Source organism: Gopherus evgoodei, chromosome 6 (genome assembly GCF_007399415.2).
Source record: "Gopherus evgoodei ecotype Sinaloan lineage chromosome 6, rGopEvg1_v1.p, whole genome shotgun sequence".
In the NCBI taxonomy this organism is placed as follows: domain Eukaryota; kingdom Metazoa; phylum Chordata; order Testudines; family Testudinidae; genus Gopherus; species Gopherus evgoodei.
In genome coordinates this window covers 86,246,910-86,264,850 of record NC_044327.1, presented here as the reverse complement: position 1 = coordinate 86,264,850, position 17,941 = coordinate 86,246,910, and the positions used below count along the sequence as shown (strand labels likewise).

General features: G+C 41.0%; 1 protein-coding gene across 2 annotated transcripts in view; it reads left to right on the top strand.

The window, feature by feature from the left end:
- Positions 1-17,941, top strand: part of MRPS27 (mitochondrial ribosomal protein S27) — a 68,113-nt gene that overhangs the window by 6,678 nt on the left and 43,494 nt on the right. For both annotated transcript variants that reach the window (XM_030567779.1, XM_030567780.1), the window contains 2 exons: positions 7,734-7,804; positions 10,344-10,402. In XM_030567779.1, the coding sequence (XP_030423639.1) occupies positions 7,734-7,804; positions 10,344-10,402 (130 nt within the window). The remainder of the gene's footprint in view (positions 1-7,733; positions 7,805-10,343; positions 10,403-17,941) is intronic.

Here is a 17,941-nt window from a genome sequence, read left to right as displayed (position 1 = left end):
CCCCTCTCTCAGGGTTATTAGAACAAATTCATTCATTTGGTTTGGGTTTTGGTGTCTTGTTCCTGGAAGGAACAAAAGAAGGTAGTAAAAACCATGTCATTTCTAATAGCATGTTGGGGAGATGACATCAGACATCTGGACTGTAGCCTGTCTTTGCTAATTGTGTTGCTGCATATTTAATTGTGTGTGGAAGAACAAAAAGATAATTACTACTAGGATGAATTATTCATATTAAGAAGACTTCTTTGTTTTAGTTGTTATAAAAACAAAAAAACTCATCTCCCGCAGAACACAGAGAGAAGATTAAATTGGCACTTACCCCTTCTGTATCTGATCTGCTGGTAGAAGCCTATAATCTCCATGGTTGTCATAGATGTTGGCATAGAAAGTACGCTTATTACGTTTGCAGACGATACCAAACTGGGAGGGATTGCAACTGCTTGGAGAACAGGGTCAAAACTGAAAATGATCTGGACAAATTGGAGAAATGGTCTGAGGTAAACCGGATGAAGTTCAATAAAGACAAATGAAAAGTGCTCCACTTAGGAAGGAACAATCGGTTTCACACATACAGAATGGGAAGAGACTGTCTACGAAGGAGTATGGCAGAAAGAGATCTAGGGGTCATAGTGGACCACAAGCTAAATATGAGTCAACAGTGTGATACTGTTGCAAAAAAAAGCAAACATGATTCTGGGATGCATTAACAGGTGTGTTGTAAAGAAGACACGAGAAGTCATTCTTCCGCTCTACTCTGCGCTGGTTAGGCCTCAACTGGAGTATTGTGTCCAGTTCTGGGCACCGCATTTCAAGAAAGTTGTGGAGAAATGGAGAGGGTCTAGAGAAGAGCAACAAGAATGATTAAAGGTCTTGAGAACATGACCTATGAAGGAAGGCTGAAAGAATTGGGTTTATTTAGTTTGGGAAAGAGAAGTCTGAGAGGGGACATGATAGCAGTTTTCAGGTATCTAAAAGGGTGTCATCAGGAGGAAGGAGAAAACTTGTTCACCTTAGCCTCTAATGATAGAACAAGAAGCAATGGGCTTAAACTGCAGCAAGGGAGATTTAGGTTGGACATCAGGAAAAAGTTCCTAACTGTCAGGGTAGTTTAAATACTGGAATAAATTGCCTAGGGAGGCTGTGGAATCTCCATCTCTGGAGATATTTAAGAGTAGGTTAGATAAATGTCTATCAGGGATGGTCTAGACAGTATTTGGTCCTGCCATGAGGGCAAGGGACTGGACTCGATGACCTCTCGAGGTCCCTTCCAGTCCTAGAGTCTATGAATCTATGAATCTGGCACATCTCATGATGATTTTAAAGAAAGTATTTTTGATGTAAAGAAATTTCCTCTATTCCACTGCTGTGATGACATAGCTGTGTTTCAGACTTGTTCCTTTACTGTGTTATCTGTATAGTGTTTTGTTACAAACTTGACTCCATACAAATAAATGAGGATTATAGCCTAAAGTTAATGTTCCTGGAGTGATAGGATTTCGAGACATTAGCATTTGTTCCACATCCAAAACTAACCAAAGAGCGGTTGGTTTTTAAAAGATGATATTGAAATGTTCTGGTCATGGTTTTCAAATAGCCTACTGATATGGAAAAATTGGTTTAATAATAATAGACTGAGTTCTGAAAATTAGATGCTCAAAAAGGAGGAGGATTGGATGGACTTGCATTCTCTAAAATTTCAGTTGCTCTGTCAACAAAAAAGATGAAGTTAATGGACAGTAGATTGATGGCAAGCAGAGAACGCACTAATGGGGCAGCATTAATTAGTTTTTTTCATTTGTTTGAAAAAGCATTGGTGTTTTAGTTATCAAAACTGTCCTATCAGAACAGGAGATGGCAGTGCTCTCTTTTTAGACTTCAGTGACTCAAGGCCTTTGTTATGGATCCCAGAAATGTGGAGGCCAGGGCCAGCTGCGTGTGCTGCATCTCATTTGCATGTTGGGAGTTGAGAGCAGAGAGTCATTTGATGTAATACTAAAGTTATAGGGTGAGCTCTTGACTCAAGCAGACATTCAGTCTCCCAACATAGGACAGCATTTTTTCGTGCAAAGCATTTTGTTTTTATAAAAACTGAACTTTAGCAATTGACAATTCTGCACTGAAGTAGGTCTTCATTCACAGGACAAGTATCAGAGGTGTAGCCGTGTTAGTCTGGATCTGTAAAAGCAGCAAAGAGTCCTGTGGCACCTTTTAGGCTAACAGACGTATTGGAGCATGAGCTTTTGTGGGTGAATACGACGAAGTGGGTATTCACCCACGAAAGCTCATGCTCCAATACGTCTGTTAGCCTATAAGGCAGGTGCTGCTCCAGGCACCAGCGCTCCAAGCGGGTGCCTGGTGCGACAAGCTATGGGGGGCGCTCTGCTAGTTGCTGCTAGGGTGGCAGGCAGGGTGCCTTCGGCAACTTGCCTGCGGAGGGTCCCCTGGTTCTACGGCTTCGGTGGACCTCCTGCAGGCGTGCCTGCGGGAGGTCCTCCAAAGCCGCGGGACCAGCGGACCCTCCGTGCTTGGGGCAGCAAAATGTCCAGAGCCACCCCGCTATAAGGTGCCACAGGACTCTTTGCTGCATTCACAGGACAAGTATGTCATAGGTACCAGCTTCCCAGTGTTGCCTCATCAGTGGGCTTCAACCTTGTTCTTGATGATCACCACTATGAGTGAGATGATAGTTCAAACTCCATGCCAATTGCATGTTTGCCATAAGGGTGCCAGTTGTCAGAGTGGTTTGTATGATGGACAGATGCCTACTAGGAACTGAACTGAGACCACATTCATGTTGCAGGTAAAGAAGTGGGTTTTTTACCCACAAAAGCTTATGCCCAAATAAATCTGTTAGTCTTTAAGGTGCCACCGTACTCCTGGTTTTTGAGACCACATTCATATCACACAGGCCACCAAACATCAATCAGATGTTAGCCACTGTTGACCTGAATTTTATTTGAAATCAGTATCTTGGGAGATGAAAGTCTCTTTCATTAGTAGTTCCCTGAGCCACCCAATTGTTGGGAGCAGGAATTTTAGTTTCCACGAACAGATTTAAAAATAAACAGGATATCAAAGAGCCAGTTATTCCCTTGACTAAGGGAGGAAGGTGATGCCTTGAATTTAAGTGACTCACTCTTATATTGTCATTTAAAAAAAAAAATGGTTATACTGTCTTTTGTAGTCTGTGGAAAACTACCTTTTTATGAAAGATAATAATTCAGTAAAAATTAACCTTGGATTAACCTTTTTTATAATTACCACTGCTGGACAAATAGCATAAAAACATTTTTGGTGGATATTTGTTAGAATTTAAATACAAATTCACTTGGTCCTGTAAACACTCCTTTTGTGTTTCCACACACATATGGTAAGGTTTTACTGCTATGAAAGCTAAGAAATGTAAATCATGCACTTGCATTCAGATATCGCACAAGTATGGTTGAGCATTTGATCAGTAAGATATTGTCAAATGGTGTAAAAAATGGTAAAATACTTTTAAGCACTAATTTATTAGATCACTAATAAGAGTAAGACTTTATGGTCTCCAGTAGGCTGAGCCTTAGATACTTATGCCTAATTACAAGAAACAAGTTACTTATCTGAATTACTTTAACTTAGAAAAATGCAAAACACAATGAAATGAAGTTCTAATCGGAAGAATGGCACCATGATGCAATCTAAAAAAGTAGGCTGCTACCTACTTCAGGGCTTTCTTGCTGGAATATTTGACAGTAGTCAAATATTCATGGTTAACTGACATTATTTGACCAGCCAATTGATCTGCTCGCCACACCTACCCACAACACTTATCACTTGCAACACAGCTACATTATTTATTAAATAGCAATCCACAGAATTAAATTCACAAGAAACATTAATTTTTCTGAAATTCCTTATTTTAAATTATTCAATCTGCTCTCATGCTCTACAGACAGAAGCAAACCTGGAATATGTTCACTGCAAAATATTGATTCATCTCTAGTAACTACAGTAGAAGCTGCAGTTTGGCTGGCAATGTAGTTAAATTTTCAGTTAACCTGATTTCTGTTACCTGTATGTTAAGCTTTAATTTTAGTGTGATTTTTATACTGGGGCTGAGGGAGCTGTATCAGTGGGTGCAAGTTACTTTCTATGGTAAAGTGCTGACAGATTTCCAGCTTCACTGACAGATCAAAGGACTAATCATGGAAGTCCTAGGTGTGCAACTCTCAGATACTTCAGGGGGAGTTCTCTGTGAGTGCCTTTCAGGATTGGACACCAACACTCAAAGATATCCTAGACATCTTTCAGTTTCAGATAGAGATGCATTAAATCCTCAACAACTCAATGAAGTCTGAAAAATGACTGCTGCAAATGGTTCCCAAGCTGTATATTCATTCACCACAGAACCATGTTGTTGTGCTATTGTTTAAATACTGAAGATATTCTCATTGTATACTTTCCTGTCTTATTCACTGGGTAGATTAAGAACTCTAGATAGTCTTATGCTCAGATGAGCATCTTTCTGTAATTAGTCTTTTGCTAATTGCTGTCAACCTGATGTTGCTGCTACATCTGTTGCCCTTAAAGAATAGTTCATTTCACAGTTTGAATTTTCACTGCTGAGAAGAATTGAAATGGCCTCTCCAACTATTATCAATTGTCTAGACTTAGATCAGGGGTCGGCAACCTTTCAGAAGTGGTGTGCTGAGTCTTCATTTATTCACTCTAATTTAAGGTTTCATGTGCCGGTAATACATTTTAACATTTTTAGAAGGTCTCTCTAAGTCTATAAACTATTGTATGTAAAGTAAACAAGTTTAAAATGTTTAAGAAGCTTCATTGAAAATTAAATTAAAATACGGAGGCCCCGGACCGGTGGCCAGGACCAGGGCAGTAAGAGTGCCACTGAAAAATCAGCTTTTGTGATGCATTCGGCACTCGTGCCATAGATTGCCTACCCCTGACCTAGATCAGTTGATCAGCTGCAGGAGAATTGAATTATTCAGTCCCTTCTACCATTCCCTTTTCTACACATTTTCAAAGGAGTTAAAAAAAAATACAGCAGATACATTTATCCTTTAAGCTTAGTGACTCAAGGCAATAGGTGGTTGATGATTCTTCTAGGGAAAGCATGAAAAACTTTGTATAACATTTTCTCCCCCTTAGATCAAACACTTGAAAGATAGTTGAAGTTAATAATTATTGTGGTAACTACAGCTAGGTTTAATATAATCAGCATTTTACTGGGTGTGGTCATTCAGACATGGTCTTGAGTTGAAAGGCCTAAATTTTCCTACTTAGATATCTTGTGTTTAGATACCTAAATCCACATTTAAGTACCTAAATAAGTGGCCTGATTTTCAGAGATGTTGAACAGTCTGAGGGAGCTGTACCTTCTTAGCACCTATGAAATCAAGCTGCTTACTTATATGCCAGAATACAGATTTAGGTGTGTAGCTTTAGCCATCCTTTTTGAAAATTTGGCAAAAGATCCTATTTACAATTGTAGATAGAGCTAGATTTTCAAAGATATTTAGATTCCTAAAGATGTGGATTGGCATTTCTGAAAATCCCACTAGGGCCATGTCTACATCTAAAATTTTGCAGCGCTGGTTGTTACAGCTGTATTAGTACAGCTGTATAGGGCCAGCGCTGCAGAGTGGCCACACTTACAGCAACCAGCGCTGCAAGTGGTGTTAGATGTGGCCACACTGCAGCGCTGTTGGGCGGCTTCAAGGGGGGTTCGGGGAACGCGAGAGCAAACCGGGAAAGGAGACCAGCTTCGCCGCGGTTTGCTCTCGCGTTCCCCGAACCACCCTGCAAACCACAGGGAAGGAGACCTGCTTGCTCGGGGGTTCGGGGAACGAGAGAGCAAACCGGGGAAGGAGACCAGCTTCGCCGCGGTTTGCTCTCGCGTTCCCCGAACCACCCTGCAAACCGCAGGGAAGGAGACCTGCTTGCTCAGGGGTTCCGGGAACGAGAGAGCAAACCGGGAAAGGAGACCAGCTTCGCCGCGGTTTGCTCTCGCGTTCCCCGAACCACCCTGCAAACCGCAGGGAAGGAGACCTGCTTGCTCGGGGTTCCGGGAACGAGAGAGCAAACCGGGAAAGGAGACCAGCTTCGCCGCGGTTTGCTCTCGCGTTCCCCGAACCACCCTGCAAACCGCAGGGAAGGAGACCTGCTTGCTCGGGGTTCCGGGAATGCGAGAGCAAGCCGGGGAAGGAGACCAGCTTGATTACCAGAGGCTTCCTCCTTCCACGGAGGTCAAGAAAAGCGCTGGTAAGTGTCTACATTGGATTACCAGCGCTGGATCACCAGCACTGGATCCTCTACACCCGAGACAAAACGGGAGTACGGCCAGCGCTGCAAACAGGGAGTTGCAGCGCTGGTGATGCCCTGCAGATGTGTACACCTTCAAAGTTGCAGCGCTGTAACTCCCTCACCAGCGCTGCAACTTTCTGATGTAGACAAGCCCTAGATGCCTAGGAGCCCATCTGCATCATCAGGCATCTAAATACCTTTAAAAATCCAGCTGTAAGAGCTTGAACTCAGGTGGAATGGAGACGGGATCTACAGGAAACCAGCTCAAGCTCTGTGATTCAGGGCCACCTAGGTTAAGTGGAGGCTGCACAGGTACAGACTGATTTATGCCTCTGTTGGTAGGGCCCTCAAATACTTTACTTATACCATTGAAGGATCAGGTGTAGTGGGGCAGTTCTTCTTTGTCCTGGCTATGGCCCACCTCCCCTCCCACTCTGCTGAAGTATAGAGCTTAACATCCTTTGTGCTGGAAACTATGGCTGTTGCATATTAAGACAGGTGGAAAACAAATTTAAAAATAATCAGTGCACACCTCTTGATTGCACTGCAAGAGCCTGATCAAAAGCTCATTGATATCAATAGAAAGACTCTCATTGATTGCTTAATAGGCTTTGGATCAGGCCCTAAGTAAGTTGCAAAGGGGTCAGTGAGTAGAGCTGTTTGGAAATGGGGCTTGAGGAGAGTACTTGTGAGTCACCAGACCTGGGAGACAGGGAAAGTACTCCTAGGGCTGCTGCCAGAACCACAGAGGCTTTTGGTATCCCTGACTCTGCAATGGAGCTGATACACAAGAGAATAGAGAGACAGTGAATCTGTCTTAGTATCATGGATGGGATACCCTTGACGCATATCAGAGATGCTGCAATAGAGCTTTTTCCAAGACATGGTTATTCAAGAAAAATGCAACAAAAAAAAAAAAACCAACTTAGATATATCAAATTCAATAGTTAGCCCCAAGGTTTAAAACCACTGTGCAGACGGTTAAAAAAATTACCATGTTGGGCTACTGGGATGGTAATAAAATACTGACATATAGCCCAGTTTATATTTGACTTGATGTTTATCTTATTTTGGCTTCTAGGAGTTGTTAGTGTTTGATTTTTATTTTATTATAAAATAAGAAGAAACAAAACAGATGCACTTTCCAGTAAACACCAAACTTGAAACCAACAGTGAACTTTCAAAGGCATCTGTCCAGCTTGTTTAGGCACTTATTGATTTCACCTAAGTCTTTTCCTAGTATTAAACATTTTGAAAAATCCTCCATGGATTTTGTTCTAACTTCAAATGAAAATAAAATACATTGCTAAGAACTGGTGTTTAATTTCATGACTGCATGCCCTGTTCCAGTTTGCAGAAGAGTTAATCTTTTACTGTCAGTTTTTCACTTTGATTAGAGGAAAATAACTTTTCATGTATTTCTACAGCGGAATTGGCCACATTCATGGACAGAACCTATGAAAGAAAGCTTCCTGTCAGCTCTTTGACAATATCACGGGTAAGAAAAAACTCCACTAACAAAGATGGGAGTGATTTAAGAAATCAAGTGAACTCCTAAGGAATAGATTATTATTTGTGCTGAGAGTTCAAATTGTAAACATCTTGTTATATTGCTAAATTGAAGCCTTAGCTTTGTAAAAGTGTCTGCTATATCCACCTGCTTTAAATATGTATTGTACTTTGGACTGTAAGCTTTTCAGGGCAGAAACTATCTTTATTGTGTGTTTGTACAGTACCTAATGCAAGGGGACCTTGACCCATTATTGGGGTCCCTAGATACTTCCACAATACAGATCAATATATTGGATCAGATTCTCTGAAACTGGCACAGAAGGGTGTAATTTACAATCCCCTGTGCCAGCCTGGCCCGGTGCACTAGAGGTGAGAAGTCCCATCCCAGTGGAGTGCTGGCAAAGCTGCTGTTGGCTGCCCTTTTGTGATTTCTGTCTGTGGCAGCAACAGCTTTAAAATCCACCAAGTGCTAGAAGTGTAGCACATATGACACTTGCTTTTAAAAGAATTTCAAAGCACAGAACTAGGTCAGAAAGAAAAAAGCTGACTGGGTATATTGGAAACTCATCAGTACTATTCTCACCCATTAGTGATCACTGGAATGACCCGTGGGGCTTTCATACCACTTCATTCAGAAAAACACTTCATGCAGTTACTGAATTCTTTCTGTGGCCTCCGTTCTGGTTGTTCTCTTGCTTATAGCTGCTTCCACTGGGAAAACCTGTAAACTGTTTTGCAGCATAGTATGGTCTTGATTGAAAGCCTGTTGAAGAAGTCAGTGAAAAGACTCCCATTGACTTGAGTGGCCTTTGGATCAGACAGCTTTGCCTTTTTTTGGGTTGAGCTTTACTTTCTGACCCAATATCAAACTTGCGTGAAGCAGGTAAATTCTAAGATCATTACTGGAGGTTGGGGAACAAAAACAGTGTTTGTCAATTTTTGATTCTATTAATTCAGAAAGGCTGGAAAATTGTGTATTGCATTGAGACCACTCAGTATAACAGATTCCCACAACTCCTGTTCTCCGCTCCTGTTGTCTGAATTTAATTTTAAGAATTTTTTGTAAGATTATCTAAATTAGAGTTTTCCATTGGCATAGGTCAGCATAGCTTCATGGAGTTACACTGGTGTAAATAAGAGCAGAATTGGGCCCTCTAGCTTTTTTTTTTTTAACTATTAATCCCTAGTGACAGGTTTCAGAGTGGTAGCATGTTAGTCTGTATCGGCAAAACAAGGAGGAGTTCTTGTGGCAACTTAGAGATGAACATTTATTTGGGCTTAAGCTCTCATGGGCTAGAGCCCACTTTGTTAGATGCATGAAGTGAAAAATGTAGGAGCAGGTATAAATGCATGAAAGGACTCATATCTATTCAAGGGACCATCATAGGACCTAGCCACACTATTAGGGGCTCGTTCACCTGACATCTACCAATGTGATATATGCCATCTTGTCAGCAATGCCCCTCTGCCATGTACACTGGCCATACTGGACAGTCTGTACACAAAAGAATAAATGGACACAAATCAGGAATCGTAACATTCAAAAACCAGTAGGAGAACACTTCACTCCCTCTGGTAACTCAATAACAGACCTAAAATTGGCAATTCAACAACAAAACCTTCAAAAACAGACTCCAATGTGAAACTGCAGAACTGGAATTAATTTGCAAACTGGATACCATCAGATTAGGCTTGAATAAAGACTGGGAGTTGCTGGGTCATTACAAAACCTAAACTTATTTTCCCCATTACTAATTTCTCTCTACTGTTACTCGTACCTTCTTGTCAACTATCTGTAATAGGACACTCTCTTACTACTTCAGAAAGATTTTTTCCTCCCTTGGTATCCTGCTGTTAGTTGATTTTTATCTCATTAGACTGACCTCACACTTGGTAAAGCAATCCCCATCCTTTCATGTATTTATACCTGCTCCTGTATTTTTCACTTCATGCATCTGATGAAGTGGGCTCTAGCCCACAAAAGCTTATGCCCAGATAAATGTTAGTCTCTAAGGTGCCACAAGGACTCCTTGTTTTTTTATTAGTGCCTAGAGACTCTAGCTAAGACTGGTCCCTGTTGTTTTTGGGGGTGTATGTACACAGTAAGATCTTCTAATATAAATAGAGATGACAGACAAAGTGGAAGAAAAGGATGCTTTTTAAAGATAGGAATAGAAGCACAGAGATTAAGGGACTTGACCTAAGTCAGAGGATGGAGCCAGGAATGGAATCCAGGTTTCCTAATTTCTAGTTCAGGGCCTTAACCACCACACCATTCTCAGTCTTTCTGGACTATATGAGACACAGATGGAGGCAATCAGTGACTCTTAAGGTTATACAGCATCTCTTGGATGTTTTACTTGTGTTTGCATTTAAGAAAACAGTGCAAAAATGAAGTCAGTTACTAAACAAAGTGAAGATTTTTTTTGTGGCTAGATACTTAAATGTGAACCAAAACAAATGCCTTAATGTTCTAATATGCATTGTGACTGCTGTACACTAAAGCTTTTTTATTTTTAAATCAGTTTATTGACAACATTTCTTCACGAGAAGAGGTGGATCAAGCTGAGTATTACCTTTACAAGTAAGCATCTTTTTGCCCAACCTGACCTTTAGCCCCTCCCTTTATAGGAATGACACTTTCCCACTCATTGACTTGGATTTCTGTGTTTTAAAGCATGTATCTGTTGTTCTTATAACTTAATTGAGAGATGTTTTGATATTCTTGGTGCTGGTGTGGATATCCTGTTTCCCATCCTCTGGCACTGGCTCCAGTCAAGCATTCTGATTTTGTGCAACTGAGCAACTAATATATACCACTGGTTATGCCTTAAGTAAGAGATGATAAAATAAAGGAATTATGTCTCTAAGATTTTTCCTTCTGTTGACTTTCTCTAGGTCATAATTAAATCCGCCATTTTTGTGTTTGCATGTGTAAATACATCTCTACGCCAATATAACGCTGTCCTCAGGAGCCGAAAAGAAAATCTTACTGTGTTATAGGTGAAACCGCCTTATATCGAACTTGCATTGATCCACCAGAGTGTGCCAGCCTCGTCCCCCCGGAGCGCTGCTTTACTGCATTGTATCTGAATTCATGTTATATCGGGTCTCATTATATTGGGGTAGAAGTGTATAGGATTCAGGGCAGCTTCTCAGGCCTTGGCTACACTCACACTTTACAGCGCTACAACTGGGGTGTGAAAAAACACCCCTCTGAGCGCTGCAAGATACAGCGCTGTAAAGCGTCAGTGTAATCAGGGCAGCAGCGCTGGGAGCACAGCTCCCAGCGCTGCACGCTACACCCGTAAGGGATGTGGTTTACATGCAGCGCTGGGAGAGCTCTCTCCCAGCGCTGCCGCTCCGACTACACTCACACTTCAAAGCGCTGCCATGGCAGCGCTCCCGTAGCGCTGCCAGGGCAGCGCTTTGAAATTCCAAATGTAGCCATACCCCTAGTCTACTTCCTCAATCAAGAGAGTCAAGAAATAGGGTGTTGTGGTGGTGATTGAGTCAGACTAGAGGAGATAGTTGTTTATTCAGAACAATTAAAGTTGAAAGGGGATAAACTGTGTGGTTAACATACCGTGAACGTGCAAATGAAGAGAAGTAACATACTACTTTGCTAGTTCCAGAGAAATCAAGTGTCTAAGCAGATTTGGCCTCCTTAGGTTAGTACAGTTTGCTCTTCATGTTGTGAGGGAAATAAATCTTAATGGTCACTGAAATAAAGAAGTCAGTACTATATGTATTGCTATATACATTCTGATACCTACATTTTCAAAAGTAGAGAGGAGAGATTCCTGGGCAAATATATAGGTCTGTATTTGCATGTTCCTTTACTATGATTGTAATTAGCTATCTGGAAGTGCTAATGGTCATTTTAGCAAATAACTGTACACACAGTTGCTGTAAGTTCACAATTCCATGAAGCCTTCAGGTCTTGGATTTTGAACATTTGACACTTACTATCTCTTATGAGAAGGGTCAGCAGGAGTACAGAGCTTCTAGAATAAAGATGTATGGATTCAAGGTGTATTAAAAATCCTGTTCAATAATACTTACCCACCCCACTTCTGTGAAGAAATAAGAAGGGCAGAGGGGGAATTGCGACACAAAGCACATGCTAATAAAGCTTGGTTCCTCTGACAAGGACCTTTAGTCATCTCCCCACCCGCCCCCAAGACTGAGATCTGCTGGTAATCCTGTAGTATGATCTGGAGACAGGAGCTCTGCTCTAAGAGGTACTGCATGCTAAGCAGAATTCAGTTTTGCTGTGTGAAAAGTGATTGGAATAGAAGAAGATAAGAGAACATTGTCTGGTCCAGACTATTTTAAATGGTGCTGTGTGAGAATGTGTTAGCTAACATGTTCTAAAAAGTCTAGTGTAGACTTCAACACTTGCAAAACTGGTTGAGTTGAAGCTTAGAGGATGCCTGTGAGGGGGGGCTCTCCAGTCCTGATAGAGGTTGCAGGGTATTATTATAATGATGTGGGGCAGATTATTCAGTCAGAATGATACAGATGAAATCAGCATATCCAGAATGGAGTGTTCATCTGTGGATGACTCTTTATGTGTTTTTGTCATAAACAGATAGCTAAGGGTTAATGTCTCTTTCACCTGAAGCACCTGACCAGAGGACCAATCAGGAAACCGGATTTTTTCAACTCTGGGTGGAGGGAAGTTTGTGTCTAAGTCTTTTTTTTTTCTGTCTGCCTGCTTTCTCTGAGCTTTGGAGAAGTATTTCTGCTTTCTAATCTTCTGTTTCCAAGTTGTGAGTACCAAAGAGTTTGTTTCTTTTGTATTTACATAAATATAGTGCTGGAGTGCTTTGAATTGTATTCTTTTTGAATAAGGCTGTTTATTCATATTCTTTTAAGCAATTGACCCTGTATTTGTCACCTTAATACAGAAAGACCATTTGTATATATTTTCTTTTTTTATATGAAGCTTTCTTTTAAGACCTGTTGGGAGTTTTTCGTTAGTGGGGAACTTCAGGGAATTGGGTCTGCAGCTCACCAGGGAATTGGTGGGAGGAAGAAGTCAGGGGGAAGTCTGATTTTGCATTCCCTCTGGGTGAAGAGGAAAGTGCTTTTGTTTCCAGGATTGGAATTACAGAGGGTGGACTCCTTCTGCTTAGATTCACGGAGGTTGCTTCTGTGTATCTCTCCAGGAGCACCTGGAGGGGGGAAGGGAAAAAGGATTATTTCCCTTTGTTGTGAGACTCAAGGGATTTGGGTCTTGGGGTCCCCAGGGAAGGTTTTTCAGGGGGACCAGAGTGCCCCAAAACACTCTAATTTTTTGGGTGGTGGCAGCAAGTACCAGGTCCAAGCTGGTAACTAAGCTTGGAGGTTTTCATGCTAACCCACATATTTTGGACGCTAAGGTCCAAATCTGGGACTAAAGGTATGACAGTTTTCCTCCTTGTAAGAAATAGGAGGTTCACAGATGGATGACAAGAATGCTATGGAAGTATTTCCATGCTTCTAATCAAAGTAGAGAGAATTGATCATTTATGAACTAAGTCATCCCATTTTCCCCTATTACTCACCCAGGTCTAACTAGGATCCTGAAATAAACAAAAACAAAAAAACCCACATCTTTTCAGATTACATTCTAAAGAAGAGATTAGCAGTCCAGAACAACAGTTACAGGTATTTGCTACTTATTTGAAAAAATAATAGATTTCCCATAGCTAAGCAACTGGGATGTAGTTATTTGCATATGCAGTTTGATTGGTTATCACTGTTTCAGACTTTAGTATGATTAACCTTTTGAGAAGATAATAGAACTGTATTGTTTTGTCACACGATTGTTCTCAAAATGCATTAATAAGCAAGAAGCCCAACAGAAGATCCTCCATGTGAAATTGTAAATAAAACTCAATTATAACATCACTTTCGCTTTTAAATTTAAAAAAATGCACTAGCTTGAGGAAACTAGAGAAGTGATATTGGCGGGATCCGCTTTATTTTTCTGCACATTTCTCACTTAGGCTAGAGTTCACATGAAGGACACATTTATAAAGAGATCTCTTTGCAGCTGGGAGGTTGTTGGAAAGCACCAGCACATTGCACAGTGTTCAGCCAGCTATTGTCATCAGGCATAAAGGGAGCAGGGGAGTTAAAGGAGGACTAGCAACTTTAATTAGCACTCTCTCTTTGGGTAATCACATCTGTAATGTTGTAAAATAGCTCTGTGCATTTAATTTTCCTTCTGTTTAAAAATTAGTGAAAATGTTTAAAAAGGGAAGGAATGGAAAATTATTTTTCTTTGGTGCTGTGTAAGGTTTACACATTGGGTCCTATTTATGAGCAAATGGCTTGTAAATTTCATTATAACTAACCTGTTTGTCACTGGATGAATGTAAGTAAACAGAGGGCTCCCAAACCACCTACCATACAGCTCTCTTCCTTTCACTAACTAGAGTCTAAACCTGTATTAGTAATAGGGAACCTTTTCTATGGAGTGCCACTTCCTGTGACACTCGCCCTGGGCACACATCCAGGAGGAGGTGGCACTTCCAAAGGGATGGCTCATATCCCCCAACACAGGGCTGTCAAACTCATTCTATAGAAAGGATCATATTACACTTCAACTCTTAGGTTAATGGTACAAAGACCACACTGCTTATCTGCAGCAAATCTCACATGCCAAGATGGCGGTAGAACATGGCTCATTAATAACTAAACCTTAACTTATTAAAGTTGCTATTGCATTCAGTAAGACTCAATTCTCTTTCTTTGAAGCAGTTTGTGTATAGTTAGCTGACTTGTGCACATAATTGCATTAAGTGTGTGCAAATTAGGAGTGCTAATATAAAGGGATTGTGTGTTGAATCATGTGGATAGATGTGGCATGTATCGGGGGACGTGTGTGGGGGGGAGATGGAAAAAAGAAGTGATAAGGTAGAATGGGAAGAACTAGAGGGGGTAGGACACACCACGTTGTCAAAAAAAAAAAAGGTTTAAAAACCAGCACAACAAGGGAAAACGAGAATTAAGGAGCTAGAACAAGGGAGACAGTGTTTGGGTTTAATGCCAACGTTTAATCATGTTCAACATTTTTGTGGCACTTCAAAACATGATTTACTATTATTAATCTCTCAACTTATTGGGGGGGGGGGGGGAATAAAATACAGCCAGGCTGACAATACTTGAGCCAGAATTTTTATGACTAATATTTTAACTCTCAAAAGGAAGCGGGGCAGCTTTGAAATAAAAATGCAAAATGACCCTCAAGTACAATTCCTATATATGAGTTCTCATTTTCCACTTTTTCTACCTCCTGCCTGACCTTTCATCCCTTTATGGTTCTAATCGTTGCACCTTCTTCTATTCCATTTCCTATGCTTGGAATTCTCTTCCTTTCCTTGTTTGCCAAGCAACCTCCTTCCTCTGCATTTCTTCTGCATGACCTTTCATTAATAACCCACTGTGTATTTGCTGTAGATTTATACGAGGAACCCACCATCTCTCAGTCATGATGTTACATATAGAGCTTACTTTAGATAGAGGGTGAACCATTTATATGTAGTTGTGCTTGGTTTTACTGCCTATGTTTTAGTGTCCTGTGCTCCCCTTCCTTTATGTACATAAAGGAAGACTGCATTTGTGGATGTGGCCTTGGGGACACAGAAGGGAGGAGAGCCTCCTCAGTGCCCCCCCCTCCACCCCATCAGAGGCTCTGGAGTGTGAAGAGCATGGGGCACTGGTCTCCACTATTTTTCCTAACACTCCCTTCCCCCCCCCCAAAAAAAAAAAAAAAAACCAAAAAACTCAGTGGCACAGCAGCAAAAGTTACAGCAGTGGAGTCTGCAATAATTAAACACTGCCTCCTCCATGCTGCAGAACACTGCCCTCAATAAGGGAAACTTGAGGGCCCAGGGAGCATAGCTCCTGCAGTGGCGAGCAGCAGTTCAGATGCCCTGGGCCACTGCATAGATCCACTAAGACTGACTTTGATTGCAAAGGGGCTGCAGGTTTAGGGTGTGGAGCCCTGTCCCTTTTGCAGAGAGGCAGATGTTGTCTTTGGAGCAAGAATCTGAAGGAAATATACGGAGTTTTCACTCCCATTCTGTGATTATTCCCACATACGGGAGTTTACTGGACCTTTAAATTGTAAGCTGCATGGACAGGGACTTTTTGTACATTGCAAAACAGTGCAGTAAATACAGGTACATTCCAGAGCATTGCTTAATATATTTAGCGTATTGAAATAAAATATGCTTAACATATTTAGGCCTATGTAACTTTATCTGCTTTAGAACTGTGGGTCTCTAGCCATACCACAATATCCTGCGCTTTCAAGTATAGCTGTGTGGAAAAGACTATGTTGCATGGTGGAGAATGTCAGTAACAAAAAAAATTCCCATTTTTAAGCAGGACGTCAGTGGCTTGCAGTGCTCCTCTTTTTGTTCTCTTTTGAATACCTTTTCTTGTTACTGTCTAACTTAAAATCCTTTCATCTCCTAGCAGCCCAACATAAGTTCTAATCAGAATTCAAAACACTTTCTGTCTGCATCAAAGGCAGACTGTTTGCCCCACTTTGTCCTATCTTACCAAAATGTCACTTTTCCTCAGTTAATGACTATTCTCAGATGATGTAAATATTAGTATATTGGGGCTGAATTTTTTTGCTGTCATAACTTCATTGATTTAAGGCTTTATGCTAGCAGAGAATGAGTCTTAGTGTATCAGAAGTAACATGGAATTTTTACATGTTTACTTTATAGGCTTTTTGTTTGTATTAAGCACATAACTGTAACGTTGAGGGTGAAAATTGTGATATATAAAAAGGTACCAATTCAGCATCTTACATCTATTGTAGATGAGTCAGCTTTGGTTTTAAAAATTAAGAACAGTGTTGATAAGATATGTCTGAGACTTAAAGCAGCAGGAACGTGGATATACTGTGTAAGAACACAATTTTTGTGGGGCGTTCTGTTGGCCCTGCTGGTCTGGTATCTGGGGGGGGGATATGAAACTTTGTCCTTTGAAAAATGCAGGTGCTTCTATAGTTTTGATTGTGTATTACAAGATTTTTTTAAAAATGTGATTATAATTGCAAAATAATGCAATATCAAGCCATAGAGCTTTTTATGTATTCTATTTTTATAGGTCTGCTGGTAGCAAATTACATTTTTTAAAGCTAAATTTCAGCTCTCAAACCATTTCGGGACCACAAAAGTCTACAGATGCATTAAATTAACTTTGTTCCTCACAGTGCCAAAGTATCAATCTGAACTAATATTCCATAGACTCAGACTCATAGACTCTAGGACTGGAAGGGACCTCGAGAGGTCATCGAGTCCAGTCCCCTGCCCTCATGGCAGGACCAAATACTGTCTAGACCATCCCCGATAGACATTTATCTAACCTACTCTTAAATATCTCCAGCGATGGAGATTCCACAACTTCCCTAGGCAATCTATTCCAGTGTTTGACTACCCTGACAGTTAGGAACTTTTTCCTAATGTCCAGCCTAAATCTCCCTTGCTGCAGTTTAAGCCCATTGCTTCTTGTTCTATCATTGGAGGCTAAGGTGAACAAGTTTTCTCCCTCCTCCTGATGACACCCTTTTAGATACCTGAAAACTGCTATCATGTCCCCTCTCAGTCTTCTCTTTTCCAAACTAAACAAGTTTCATTTGAAGTAAGCATGCATGCATGCCTCTGTATTTGCTGCCACAGATTAGGTTAGACACTTTTCTGCAAGTCAAGCAGCTGAAGGTTAGTTGGAGCCACCCAGAATGTTACTTAATAAAATGGTCACCATGCACTAAATAAAAATTTTGCTCCTGCACTTTGTCTGGGTGTATTTTTGTACTACTACAACAGTTTCACTTCCTTTCTTTGTAGTGTATGCACATACTAGTATTTCATAACATACTGCAATGTATTACCATGCAAACTAGGGACCTAGTATTCTGAGTTGCTTAATTCTTCCTTGATGCCATGAAGTCACACCTCCCATAGACTCCAGTCAGGGTCATAGCAATATCTTAGGAGCCCTGGTCCCAATCATCTGTGGTCTTTCAGAGTTTGTACATTGCATTCCTGAGTTCATAAACTCTGCAGGAATCATTGTAGACTGGTAACCAGCCTCTAACCTTCAGGACTCT